Source organism: Neovison vison, chromosome 1 (genome assembly GCF_020171115.1).
Source record: "Neovison vison isolate M4711 chromosome 1, ASM_NN_V1, whole genome shotgun sequence".
NCBI classification, from domain to species: Eukaryota; Metazoa; Chordata; class Mammalia; order Carnivora; family Mustelidae; genus Neogale; species Neogale vison.
In genome coordinates this window covers 101,918,255-101,932,411 of record NC_058091.1, presented here as the reverse complement: position 1 = coordinate 101,932,411, position 14,157 = coordinate 101,918,255, and the positions used below count along the sequence as shown (strand labels likewise).

General features: G+C 36.6%; 1 protein-coding gene across 4 annotated transcripts in view; it reads left to right on the top strand.

The window, feature by feature from the left end:
* COL21A1 (collagen type XXI alpha 1 chain) overlaps positions 1–14,157 on the top strand; it is a 189,137-nt gene that overhangs the window by 169,994 nt on the left and 4,986 nt on the right. For all 4 annotated transcript variants that reach the window (XM_044253129.1, XM_044253138.1, XM_044253121.1 and 1 more), the window contains 6 exons: positions 12–65; positions 3,949–4,002; positions 5,636–5,707; positions 7,601–7,636; positions 10,478–10,522; positions 13,792–13,824. In XM_044253129.1, coding sequence (XP_044109064.1) covers positions 12–65; positions 3,949–4,002; positions 5,636–5,707; positions 7,601–7,636; positions 10,478–10,522; positions 13,792–13,824 — 294 coding nt within the window. The remainder of the gene's footprint in view (positions 1–11; positions 66–3,948; positions 4,003–5,635; positions 5,708–7,600; positions 7,637–10,477; positions 10,523–13,791; positions 13,825–14,157) is intronic.

The window sequence follows — 14,157 nt, the reverse complement described above, 5'->3', positions numbered from 1 at the left end:
TTAAAATGTAGGGTTTGATGGGACGTGATGGCTCACCCGGTCAGCCTGGGACACCAGGACCTAAGGTAAATAAAATGAAATTAATAAGATAGAAAACTTTGTGGAAAATGACCACTTATGTACTCAGTAAAACCTAACTCTACTGATTTTACTTAAAATGTGGTTTTAGTTCTATGGATGGTCATTTGTAAGAATGAAATGTTAGAAACTAAACATATAAAAAACAGGGTGATGTAAAGCGGGTCTGGTTTGAGCTGGAAAGTGTCCAGAATCTCTGACTACTTGACCCCCTCTTCCTCTCTTGTCATCCCAGGGGCACCAAGGACGTGTAGAGTTGCACGGGGTTTGGTTCCAAACCCCACCAATGGAGTGGGTTAGTAGTTAGGATTGAGGATAACTTTTTACTGGTTCCTAAGTCATCGTCTTGATATTTTTATTTGGTAGTATGTATATGGAATTTTTATTGTAAAATGCCTTGTCATGAGTTTTATTAGGTGTTTTCTTCTTCAGGACTGTGTCTAAGATAGTACTTGATCTTTACTCTCATTTTTAAGAAATGTCAGGCAAGCCTGACAAATATGTTTAGAATGTCAGGTTAGGTTATTCTCAAGATAGAACTGAAACTCTGAATACCATGGTTTGACCATATTCTAGGTGATGGAATCCTGTGCTAAGAAAACTATTGTGTTTTTTTTTTTTTCTAAATTAGTTGGTTTATTGGAGGCTCAAATCAAGTACGTTCTGGCTAGACTCAGACTGTTCTCAACTATTTAATGAGTAGAATGTAGGACAACATTCCAAAAGGAAATGATGGAATTCCTGTTTGAAAGAATTAAACCTTTAACTAGACATTGTCCCATGGGAATAGACTCTGGCATACAAAATGAGTGGATGAGGAGATGACTTAATCTATTCTACTTTCAGTTTCAAAACTATTTAGAGAAAGAAATAGAATAAAACATCATGGGAGCCCAGTGATCAGAGAATAGTAGCTACTGCCCTTCCATCAGTGGTGAACCCTTGTGAATTGTTGGAGTATTGTGTGTCCTACAGTAGTAAGTGTGTACTGAATTGGTATAAAACCTTTACCAAGTAGATTCTGCATAATTTCTCTCTTTCTCCCTTCCTTTCTCTCTCTCTCTCTTTCTTTCTTTCTTTCTAAGATTCATTTATTTGAGATAGAATGAGAGAGAACATGAGCTGGAGTGAGGGGCAGAGTAGGTTCTCATTTGAGCAGGGAGCCTGATTCAGGGCTGGATCCCAGGACCTTGGGATCATGACCTGAGCTGAAGGCAGACGCTTAGCCAACTGAGCCACCCAGGTGCCCCTCAAAGTCATTTTCTGAGAAGATACAGAGTAGTCATATACTCCTAAGGAACTGGGGTACAGTGGACACCCCCCACGGTGTTCTGGATGTTCTAATTCTTAAGAATTCAGCCTAAGATTTCCTCACCTTGTTTTTATCAGCTGTTTCACATCCTTAGCTCACACTGAGCTGGGGGTCTTTAAATCTGCTGGAATTTCCATAAAAGGTTTTAGAATGATCCCTTATGGCATACACCAGTTGAGTAGTTTCTACCGTTAGAGCTGGGAAAGCAGGTGGCTGTTTCCAGGATCAATTTATTTTTACATGAATTACTGTAAAGTTTGTTTTCTTTCATCCTGTACTTGTGCAATTATTTTGTTAAAAGTTGATTCAGAGTGTTGAAATTATACCTCTTGAACGTAATCTTTTCAGTGAGACACTTCAACTCTTTTCTCATGTAGTATATTAGCTCAGGTGTTCTACACATGGCCAGATAGTAAATATTTCAGTCTTAGAGGGCCATGTAGCTTCTGTTGCAGCTCCTCACCTCTGCTATTATATTGCAAAATCAGCCATGGACTGTGTGGGATGTGCCTGTGTTCTGGCAAAACTTGATTTACAAGACTCTGCACTGGGCTGCATTTAGCCCTGAGCTATAGTTTATCTAGCTCTATGTTAGTTTCTCTCTGCCTGTTTTTTTTTTTTCTTTTAAAGATTTTATTTATTTGACAGACAGAGATCACAAGTAGGCAGAGAGGCAGGTAGAGAGAGAGAGGAGAAAGCAGGCTCCCTGCCGAGCAGAGAGTCCGATGTGGGACTCAATCCCAGGACCCTGAGATCATGACCTGAGCCAAAGGCAGATGCTTAACCCACTGAACCACCCAGCTGCCCTCTCTGCCTGTTTTGTCAACTGTGATAAGTTTGTGAACTACGATTTCAATGTCAATTAGTATGAATTTTAGGGTGGGACAAAAAAAAACTGTATTAAATAGGGCAAGGGTGAGGCTGAAACTCTGTGGTGGATCTTCAGAAAACTTCTAACTTGGTTTATGATACCTTTTTTTTTTAAGCCATTAAACCATACTAGTTTGCAGTTTTAAAAATTATTATCTAAATGACATTAGGATATGTTAACATAATCAAGTAGCTTGCAGCAAGTTTTGTCACCTTTGTGAATTTCTGCTTAGTCACTTATAGAATTAAAAAAATTATTTATTTATTATTATTATTTTTAAAGATTTTATTTATTTATTTATTTGACAGAGATATCACAAGTAGGCGGAGAGGCAGGCAGAGAGAGAGAGAGAGAGAGAGAGAGGAAGAAGCAGGCTCCCTGCTGAGCCCTATGTGGGGCTCAATCCCAGGACCCTGGTATCATGACCTGAGCCGAAGGCAGAGGCTTTAACCCACTGAACCACCCAGGTGCCCCACAAAATTAAAGATTTTAAAGAACCATTGTTCTATGGCTTAATAATGCTGTTATGTGCTGAATGCTTTAATTATGTCCAAGTATCGTGTTCATATGTTTCTCAACATGAGTAACCTAGAAAACTTTTCAAAAGCTGAAAATGAAGTTGGTTACCTTTACTTATTAGTACACACAGTTCGGCCCTTGCTTTTGTCTGATATTGACTAGATTGTTTTAGGTATCAAGGTATATTTGAAAACCAGCACTATCTTTTTTATTTTATTTTTATTTATTTTATTAACATATAATGTATTATTTATTTCAGGGGTATAGGTCTGTGATTCATCAATCTTACACAACTCACCACACTCCCCGTAGCACATACACTCCCCAATGTCCATCCCCCAGCAACCCCATCCCTCTCACCCACCTCCCCTCCAGCAACCCTCTTTTTCCTGAGATTAAGAGTCTCTTATGGTTTGTCTCCCCCTCTGGTTTGGTCTTGTTTCATTTTCTCCTCCCTTCCCCTATGATCCTCTTGTCTTGTTTCTCAAATTCTACATATCAGTGAGATCATCTAATTGTCTTTGTCTGATTGACTTATTTCACTTAGCATAATACCCTCTAGTTCTGAAAACCAGCACTGTCTTTGACAGTCACTCCTTATTAGCCAGCAGACGTGCTCTCTCGCTATATGCCTGACCCCTTTTATACTTTCATATTCTTTGCCCTGTCAAGTTGGTTTTGCCCTCCAAGCTTTTGTTAGAAAGGACGGCACTCAAATTCTGAAAAAGAGCACAAAGTAAACATTTTCTGATTCATATATATGTATTTTTTAAAAGCCACTGTACATTTGAAGCTAATTTTCTTTCCTTGCATGCTGAAACAGAGTCATCCTGAGAAAATGAAACCGGGCAAAGATGAAGATTCTCGGTGTATGGGATGTTGTTACAATACATGGCTCTCACCTATAGAGTATGGAGACCCAGCCAATTAGCACTTGTTTCTGAGGTTTCAAGTCTCGTCCCTTACTTGTAGCTGCGAGCTTTTAAAGCTTTATGAATATGAGGATTCATTCTTTCTGAATAAGTAGGCTTAACATACAGAGTCTATGTTTCATACAGTTGGAGAGTTGAAAATGTAAAAATTATTTTAAGTTAATTCCTTTAAGTGTCTATATCAGATATATTGTGACTGCGTTTTTAAAAAATTTAATGGTTTGACGCATTGACAGGGAAATAAAGGTGAACCTGGACTACAAGGGATGCCTGGGACTTCTGGACTAAAGGTAATTATCATTTGAGGCATTTGGAAATATATTCAAAGAATTATAAGTCTCCTTCGTTGTTTGTTAAGATTACTGGTTTGCATCCCTTAAGAGAAGTTACATGAAATGAAGGATGACCCATGTTAACAGATATAACAAACACGTAAGAAAATGCCTAATGCAAGGTTTCATTTGTATTTTTGGATACTTTATCATAGTTTGGGTAACAGACATAAAATATCCTCTGACTTGATTTTTCTGGAAATGGTAGAAGCCACAGGCTAACATGAACCTCCTCTTTGGTCCGGAGAATATCGCTGTCTTCCATAACTGAGGGAAAGTGTGTGTGGCTCCCACACAAGTAGTGCTATTTCTCTGTTTGCTGATTGATGGGACTTTAGCGTGGGCTCTCACAGCCCTTCGTATTTTTTTCCTCCAAACCAAATGGTTGATGTTAATTTCAATAGGATTTTCAATTCTCTTCAAGCCTTTAACAATCTGCAATAATATTCCATAGCTCAGGAATGGGCGTAGTAAGTAAAGAGGACAGAACTGTTTCTACAAAAGAGAGTAGGCTTTAGTTAATGTGGTAGAGTCAGGGACTAAAGGTAAAACTCAAACCAAAAACCATGAAGCAGGATTCCATCCCATATTACTGTAACTTTCAGAAATTTCCTTATGTAAGACTTTTAAGAAATCTTTATTTCATTAAGGGAATAATCTCTATGGGATGATGGAAAGCGGAGGAATTAAGTCATGGAATATTACCTGTACTGGAAATAGCTCAAGAATTTACTTTTAAGACAACAGTATTCCATTTGTATAAGGAAAAAAATCCATAATGTGTATACTATTTGGCTATAAAGATGTTCACCCCAATATTGTTGATAAAAGTAATAACTATGAAAATGAATGTTTAACAATTGGCACTTTATTAAAACAAATATGATAAATCAATACAGTTAAGTACTATTTTGTAATTTAAAATTACATTTTAAAGATTTTATTTATTTTTTGAGAGAGAGAGAGACAGTGAGAGAGAGCATGAGCGAGGCATGTGAAGAACATCATAGTACTAATAGATTTTGTGGTAAAAGACATTTTAAAATGATGCATGCATACTGAGTAAATCTTAGTAACTGAATTGTTTATTGTGTACTTGTGAGAGGTAGAGAGAAAATCTGTAACAAAGTAAAAGCAGTGAGTAATGAGATTGTCAGTGATTTTAGTTCTATTTACGCATCAGTTTTTAACAATAAAGTAAGTTCTTTAAGGTAGCAATATAAGAATAAGCAGTTTCAAGGAGGAAGGGAAAGTTAGTAAAGAAAACAAAAGATACCTATGTTTATTATTGTCACTACCTTACTATCTACTTTATTGTTGAAGCTATAAAATAAAATAAAAATGATAAATATTTATAAAATTTTAAAACATATGCTATCATAATAGTTTAACTAGCAAAGATAGGAAAAATATAAGAAGTTTTATCAGGACTCTGGTAAATTTTTCATTCTTTTGTATCTGAAGTAATAATTCTAAATTTCAACTAATTTTGAAACCATGGATTATAAATTGGAGATATAGGTAGAGGAAAACAGTGGTGTTTTTTATAAGCAATAAGTCTGCAATCTTATGTAATTTCTATGTTACCTAGGGAGAACAAGGAGCAGTAGGTCCCCCAGGAGAACCAGGATACCTGGGTTTACCTGGAATTCAAGGAAAAAAGGTATGCATTGTTTAGGAGATATAATTGACTTTTAATCATCTTTTAGCATGTAAGTGTTCCTTTTGTGAAAGCATTATCGCAGGACTGATTATATTTTTAAGGATAAGCTGACTTTTATATCTGGCTTATATATGATCTGGCCTACCCCATGTCCATAGCTGTGGTCCCTACATGGGTGTGGTCTCCTAGACGAAGGTCTTGGATGAAGCATGCAGCTCAGAAAAGTAATATCCTATAAATTCAGATTGTTTTGCAGTCAATCCACATGAGTGGATTAAATTCCACAGGAATTTTATAGGAAGAGTCTTCCATGTCAGGCACTTTTACCAAAATATGAATATAACTCTTATCAAAACTGGGGCAAAAGTCTAAAAAAGGTAAAAATTTGACCATGAAGTTCCTATTTATGAAAGATGATATTACATAGAATTTCATTTAAAATGAATTTGAGTTTAAAATACAAATCAGGTATACTGATAGAAAATGTTTTGGTGAGAGAAGAGAGCAACACTTAAGATTCATATTCTCTCTCTCTTTCTCCTCAAGTAAAGGAACCCTGAAGCTGTATATATATAAATATTATTTTGGGTGGGATCTTAAGTCACAACTGACTGCTTGTTCATCAAAGAAGCCAATGCCACTTGCAAATACACACATTTCAGGCTATAAGTAAATACACTGGCTTTTATTCTGGTAAGGATAGACACTTACATGTCTTCATCTTCACATCCCTTGTTGTTTTAGTTTTTCTACCATTTCATTTTTCTGTTTCTCATGTATTATATACTTGTTCCCTAGGTTATTAGAACCGGTATGATCCTTGACCTTTTTGTTCCACTGAGTAGCTGGTAACACTTGTGGAGACAGGAATGACCGTCATAGCAGCAATGAAGTATTAGAAACTTAGTGCACGTGAAGTAAACCTGTGAATATATGTTTGGAATTGGAGAAATTTCTTGTGCAAAAGTCCCCCCCCCCTTTTAAAATATTTTATTTATTTATTTTACAGAGATGGCAAGTAGGCAAAGAAGCAGGCAGAGAGAGAGGAGGTAGCAGGCTCCCCACAGCCTGATGTGGGGCTTGATCCCTGGACCCTGGGGTCATGACCTGAGCCAAAGGCAGAGGCTTTAAACCCACTGAGCCACCCAGGTGCCCCAAAAGTTGCCCTTTTAAAGATCACCTATATATTATTTGCTGTAAACACAAAACTATCTGTGTTTAGAGAGCATGGTAAGGCAGAAAAGAAATTTGGAAACAGTGTCCAAGTTCATCTCAGGGCAAGTGCTTATCTTCCTTGATTTGCAGATTCATTATAGTCATTCATATTCATATTCATGTCCTTGTAAGAACCAGAGCATTGAAGGAGTTGGTCAGGAATGTCACTTCTAGCTGAAAAATCCTAGGAATATTTTTATCCTGGAATATGGATTTTTCCCCCAAAATTCATTTTTGAAGCATATGTTTTCTAAAATACCGTTTTAACATTATGTTCTACTTCACTGTATCCTATAAATGCATGGCTACTACTGGCTCAATGGAATATTTTCACTTTGATTTCGTAAAACTACAGTTGTCAAAATGAGTTTTCTCATGTGTTTACCATCAGATGGTGACTGATATAGAAAAGTTGTCTTATTCCTGGTAAAATAGAAATTGTAGTCAATTTTCCTCTCAAATGTAAGAGCACAAGACAGAGTTCATTTAGAACATCATTTTGACATAATGTGATTTTACTCTCTTCCCAAATACTGTTTTGGACTCAGCTTCTGCTTATATAGCACTTGTGGAATTTGTATGAGACCAAATATTTTTTTTCCCCCTCTGAAAAAATGTTTATTTGAAAGGATACAGGAGATCCTAGATTATGATAGATATTTAACTGCCTTTTTACAGGGGGACAAAGGAAATCAAGGTGAAAGAGGCATTCAGGTATGTTGCTGCCTTTTTAATTTTTGCTTGGCAATAAAATCAGGACTTTGCTCTTTTTAGCTGCTTTTCCATCAGTCTCTAATTGTTAAGTCCCAGCTCTCTTCTTGTCTTCTAAACTGTTTGGTCAATGTCAAATCTCATTTTAAGATTCTTCTCCACTACAGTGTTGTAGAAAACTTGGGAACCAAATGGTTCAACAAGACAGATACAGATTTTACTACATACTTCTAATATCTTTATATATTTATGGAAAGTATGTATGTTTCCAGAAATGATTTGAAATGGCTTATAGCAAAAATAAATTTGATAAGAAACCATTAACACCAATTATAAGGCATGTTCAAACTAACAGATGGAAGGAGAATTATACAAAAAATGAAATCAGGCTGAAGACATCTAATGATTTAGAAGGACGTTTCATTTGGGTGTCTTAGAAACAAAGGTGAGGAGCTCTAGAATTTCTGGAGGTATAAAAGGAAATTACAAATTGAAGTAAGAGTGGAATTAGAATCTATTAAGGTTAGAGTCTCAAAAATTGCTTTTCTACGGTTGATTCCATTTGTTTTACTTGAGATATTCAAGCATTATTATGATTCCTTAAGTTAATTTTGAAATGAGTGAGGTGAATTTTAAGGAAGTTATCTGTGAGCTCTAGACCCACATATTCCAATTCCCTTCTTTGTACTGAATTTGGATGACTCATGTGCACATCTGTGTGTCCCAACCAGAACTTGTCACCTTTCCCCATAAACCATCTCCTACTCTGTTCTTTGTCATAGTAATTGGTAGCACTATGTAATAACCTAAGGAAAAAGTCTAGAAGTTATCTTACAACCCATTCTCTTCTCTCTTCACCTGCAGTTTCTCTTCTAAGCCTGTCTAGAACTTGGGTCCTTCTTCCTATTCACAGTGTCCTGATCATTTCTTGTCATGGGTTTCAAATTCTGCATTGTCCTCCTCCCTGTTCACCTTGAGTGCACTCTCCTCTCTTCCTCCCATGCTCCTACCAGCATGCAATAAGGAAACTACAGACCCACTCAGGAATTCTTCCGTGGTATCCCACATGTTTCAAGATAAAGTCTGTCCTGGAAAATCCTTCCTTGTTTGACTAACTCTTTTTGGTCATTTAGAGTAGAGTTATTTTCCCTACCCTGTAGGACCCCTTTCTCTCAGATACACCTTCCTGTTCTGGTGGTATCCAGCCCAGATGTTTCAGTATGCATTTTCATCATTCTTGATTTAATGGCTTATCTTTCCCACCACACAGTAAGCAACTAGCAGGTAACCGTATCTTTGTTTCAGTGTCTCTGTGGGATAGCAAATAGGTGTCATTCAATAAATGTTGGGAGTCCACTTAGGTAAATTAATGAATAAATCACAATGCAAGAGTGATTCAAAATTTAAGTCACTAGATCATTCATTGATTATATTATCTAGGTATTGGTTTTCCTAGAAATTGCTAATGATCTTGCATTATATATGGGCTAAGACCATGCATTATATATGATGGATATCCATAAATATTTATTAAATGGATAAATGTGTTTATGTCTTTACTATTTTTCTTCTCTTCTTATTTTTCCTGACTTAAATGTCTTCATGAAAAATGTTTTTATGGTACTTCTTTTGTTGAAGTATAACTGGCATATAACAGTATATGGTTGATCCTTATACAATGTCAGCTTGAACTCCCCAGTTGCACTTTTATGCAGTTATTTTTTTCAATTAATATGGTACAGTACCATAAATGTATTTTACTTCTTTATGACTTTCTTAACATTTACTTTTCTTTAGCTTACTTATGAGAATATAGAATATATTACATGTAACATATAAAATATGGGTTAATTGATAGTTTATATTGTTAGTAAGGCTCCTAGTCCAACTATGATCTATTAGTAGTTAAATCTGGGGAGAGTCAAAAGCTATATACCGATTTTGGACTTTGAGGGAGGTTGGTGCCCTCAACGTCTATGTTATTCAAGAGTCAAATATATTTCAGGTGTACAAATTTGTTATGCATAATCTCTTCAAAATTTGTATACACTGTGAAACGATCACCACAATAAGTCTAGTTACCATCTATCACTGTGCATAGTTAGAAATTTTTTTCTTTTGAGGAGAACTTTTAAGAATCACTCTCTTAGCAACTTCAAATATACAGTATTACCATACTACCACTGTAGTAACCATTGCTATACACCCATCCCCTGGGCCTCTTTATTTTATAACAGGAATTTTATATCTTTTGAACCCCTTCACCTACTTCACCCACCCCCTATGGTTTCTGGAAACCATTATTGTGTTCTATCTACGATCTTAAGTTTTTTGGTTTGGTTGGTTGGTTTGTTTCTTTGATTTTGTTAGACTCCACATATAAGTGAAATCATATAATATTTGTCTTTCTCTGACTTATTTCACTTAGTGTCATGCCCTCGAATTCCATCCATGTTGTCTGTCACAAATGGCAAGATTCCATTTTTCAAAATGTATGAATAGTATTCCACTTTTTCAGTACATTTTTAATTTTTAAAAATTCCTTTAAAGATGTCTAATTGTCTTTGCATGTGTATAGCTAGCCCTGAACATGGTTATGTCACTGAAATTAATCAAATGTCTACAGCCATTGGATTTTTAAATTATTTTCATGTTGTTAATGTGAAGGTTGACTCTTTTTTCTTCCTCTGAGAGACTAACTTTTTTCTTACATCATTTTATATATTTGCATCATTGCTTTGGTGACATTTCTTCTTCACTATAGGTTAATACATCACTTGTGTCTTATATGTGGTGGTATTATATGTGTGCGAGCTAATCAGTAATTTTTATTAAATTTTAAAGGGCCAAAAGGGAGAAAATGGAAGACAAGGGATCCCAGGGCAACAGGTATTTTTGTTTTCTCTGATGGTCGATGAAGTAATGAATCACATACCTGGATGGTGTTGGGAGGGGGTTACCTGCACATGGAAAAGAGAAGGAAGAAGGGCAGATACAATACGCATTCTAAGCACCTAAGGAAGAAGATGTCAGGTGATGGTGGTGATAATGGGTTGTTTTAATCTTTTGCCTTATGTTTTCATTTTTCTGATAATGGTTTGCTTTCATCCTTTGCCTTATGTTTTCATTTTTCTACACCGTGAAACTTCCTTTCCCATGCTTTTTTCTGGTCAAATGAATGGCTAAAGGTAGGCAACTCCACCTATATCTTAGAATAGTTATTGGCCAAAGGCAGCCATACAGTGGCAGTATTTCCTTATCTACTGATCAGTCTTGATATTTTTTTTTTCTTGAAACGTGAGTAGGTGAAGTCTATTAGGTGTGGAGAAATGTACTTGTTTCCCTCTTATGTGTTTAGAGATAGAATTTCCTAAAATAGAGATTCATTAAATGCTATCTTGAGGGACTGTGTTATGGAATAGATTCATAATAAAATTGTTTTGCTTCTTCCCTGACTAAACTCTCCTCATTAAGTAGTGTTCCACTGAGATTGCCATATGGCCTGAAGTTCAGTCAGAGCTGAACTGGACCAAAAGAGGCATGCAAGTGATTTGTACCTAATGTAGCTTATGTGCGGCTTCTTTGCCAGTAATTAAGTTCAGATCCAACTTGGTCCACCCTTGGAAGGGCAGACTGTACAGGGAGACCCTTGGTGGGGTAGACCTTTTTCAAATGTGACATTCAAGAGAGATTCAGTAATTATACTGGTTCTGGAGAGAGGGGGATAAAACCATGAGTGATGTCTTTGAGGACAGGGGTCTCTTTCCCTCACCTGGAGAAATCTGTGAGACCATGGGGGTGATATCTGAAAGCATATGGTCACCCATCCAAGTACTAACCAGGCCCGACCCTGCTTAGCTTCCAAGATCAGACGAGATGGGGCACGTTCAGGGTGGTATGGCCATAGACTGAAAGCATATGGTCAAAAGGTTGTTTATAGCAGAAGGTGGAAGGTCAGTGCTGGTATTAGGAAGAGTTGAGAATTTAGAAGCTAACACGAAGAGCAAAAGTAACTAAAATGAGAAATGGCCCTAGTTTGCCTGCATAAAATTATGTTCAGTAAATCGTGTCTTTTAATTTTAGTGCTCCTCCACTTGACTCCAATACTCTTGATGACACAGCCAGCCCTGTCCCATTCTTCTCACTGGCAGCACAGACCGCCTCCCCCTTGATTTCCCTAAGTTAATCACACAATATATATAAACAGCTGTTCTCATAGGAGGACCTTCACCTCTTCATCCATTCAACCTGTGCAACCCCGGCCTTACCCCCAAATTCTTACAATAACTGTCTGAAAAGAAGGCTATTTCCTGTGGAGTCTGAGCTCACAACCTTGCCAAGTCACTGGCTTACACACTGCCCTTAAAGTGTTTTCTTTCCCCCACACTTCTCAAGGAAAATAATAATCATCTCCCCAGGCAGGTTTTGAGTTCCCTAGAAAGCCTCTGCCCTAAATTTGTCAGATGCTGCATTTCTCACCACCAGGAACTCTGAGCCCTTAGGGAGCACCTGGGGGTCAAAGCAACTAGTGCTTTTCAGCAGCTGAATAGTTGTCCCAAGCTCTTTAAATAAACAGTCCTAGTTTACCTGTCATCCTACCAAGGGCTGCAAGTGTGTGATTTCTTGGCCTTCGTGTTGTGTTTTGCTCATGAAATCATCCTGGTGGATTCTCAGATGACAGCTGTTTTCAGTTTCAGCTCTAATTCAGTTCTAGTCTTGAGAACTTAACTCCACTGTCTTTCCTCTTGTATGAGCTCTAGTTGTAGGCTTATGTCTGGTAGGGAACACCCCTGCCTTTCTTCAGAAACCCTAATATTTAAAAAATAGTCTTACAGTATTTTACTCACTAATATATTTTTGTATGAAAATTTAGTGTTTTTATGCTCTCATTTTTATTTGAGAATCGTCCTTTCTCTGTGCCATACACGAATTTTACCTAACTTGTCTTCTCCTTTGTCTAATCTGGGTATCCGTGTCCAAGAAACCTAGAGATGATGCCAAATAAATATTCAAACTGAAAATTCATAGTGTGAAGTGTTATGCACTAAATTTTGTGTTGGATTTCGGAATACCAGTTGCTAATTATAAAGTTGAATCATGAAATCCTGCCTGTGTGCGTACAAGCTTTACCCTGACCCCTGAACTGGTACTGGGTGAGTTGTATGAGGAATTTCAAAAATGGGAAATTTTAATGCCTTTCCTGAAAGTTCTTATGACCTGCAATTTGTTATTGCAATGAATACATGAGAGATGAGTGGGAAATAATTTAATATAGCCATTCAGAGGCACTCAATGATTTTAATGGTGAGTGAATTCCCTGTGTGGGCTCCCCAGTGTGGTATCACTTGGGAAAAATACCATTTATACCTCACACTGCTTTTCTAATCTCTGAATTACCACCCATGAGTGGTTTAGGCATAGGACAGATGAGTATTTTCTTTCCTGTTAGTCATTTTGAATGGCATCATTGCTTTAACTCATCTTTTATAAGTAGCACTCAATTGAAATTTAATTTTAAAGACATAAACTTGGGAAAATAGAGTATTTAATCACCCCAATAAAAGACTAAATATATCTTACCTGATTTGAGCTTAATTTCCATTAAAATAGTAGTGTATTTAAAATTCAGAATAGAATTTAAATAGAATTCAACTGGAATCCCTTTCTAACCTACATATTTGAACTTCATGTAAAAATACTCATATCTAAGAATGACACAGTTACATAAATTCACATTTTTCTGTTATCTAGTTAACATATTGCATTGTCATTAGTCTCCTTTGAAATAGCAAAAAAAAGTATCAAAAATAATTCTTTCACTGATTCTGTCAGTACTTTTCAAATTAAAAGCTGACATTTGGTATTGCCTGGATGGCTCAGTGGGTTAAGTATCTGCCTTCAGCTCAGGTCATGATCTAAGGGTCCTGGGATTGAGTCCCACATTGGGCTCTCTGCTTGGTGGGGAGCCTATTTCCCCCTCTCTCTCTGCCTGCCTCTCTGCCTACTTGTGTGCTCTCTCTCTCTCTCTCAAATAAATAAATAAATCTTTGAAAAAACCCTAAAGTCTAATTAAATATGTAGCAAAAGATGCATGCCACATTTCTAGTAGTATACCTTGCACAGTTATTATTGTTTTTTTCTCCTATTAATTTTCAAAGGGAATTCAAGGCCATGAGGGTGCAAAAGGAGAGGTATGTCATATGCTCTCTTTTCAGTTTTTATTGCTTGAGTTTTCAGTGCTGTATAAATCTAGCTATAGGCATCACAAATAGAAAATGCCTTTCATGTTCTTCAGTTCTTAAATAGTGATTTTCGTAATATGTGGACTCATTGAATTAATTATGAAATGTTACATATTTGTGAATGTCAATGGTTCTCCTTCTAGATTAAGAGCTAATTTTTTTCTGCCTGTGTTTCAACAAAGAACACTGTGTTTCTGTATTTGTCTCTCTAGAATGTAAACTCTTTGGGAACAGGACTGTGTCGTGTTTGCTATTTCCCTGGCACTAGACGTATTACCTACA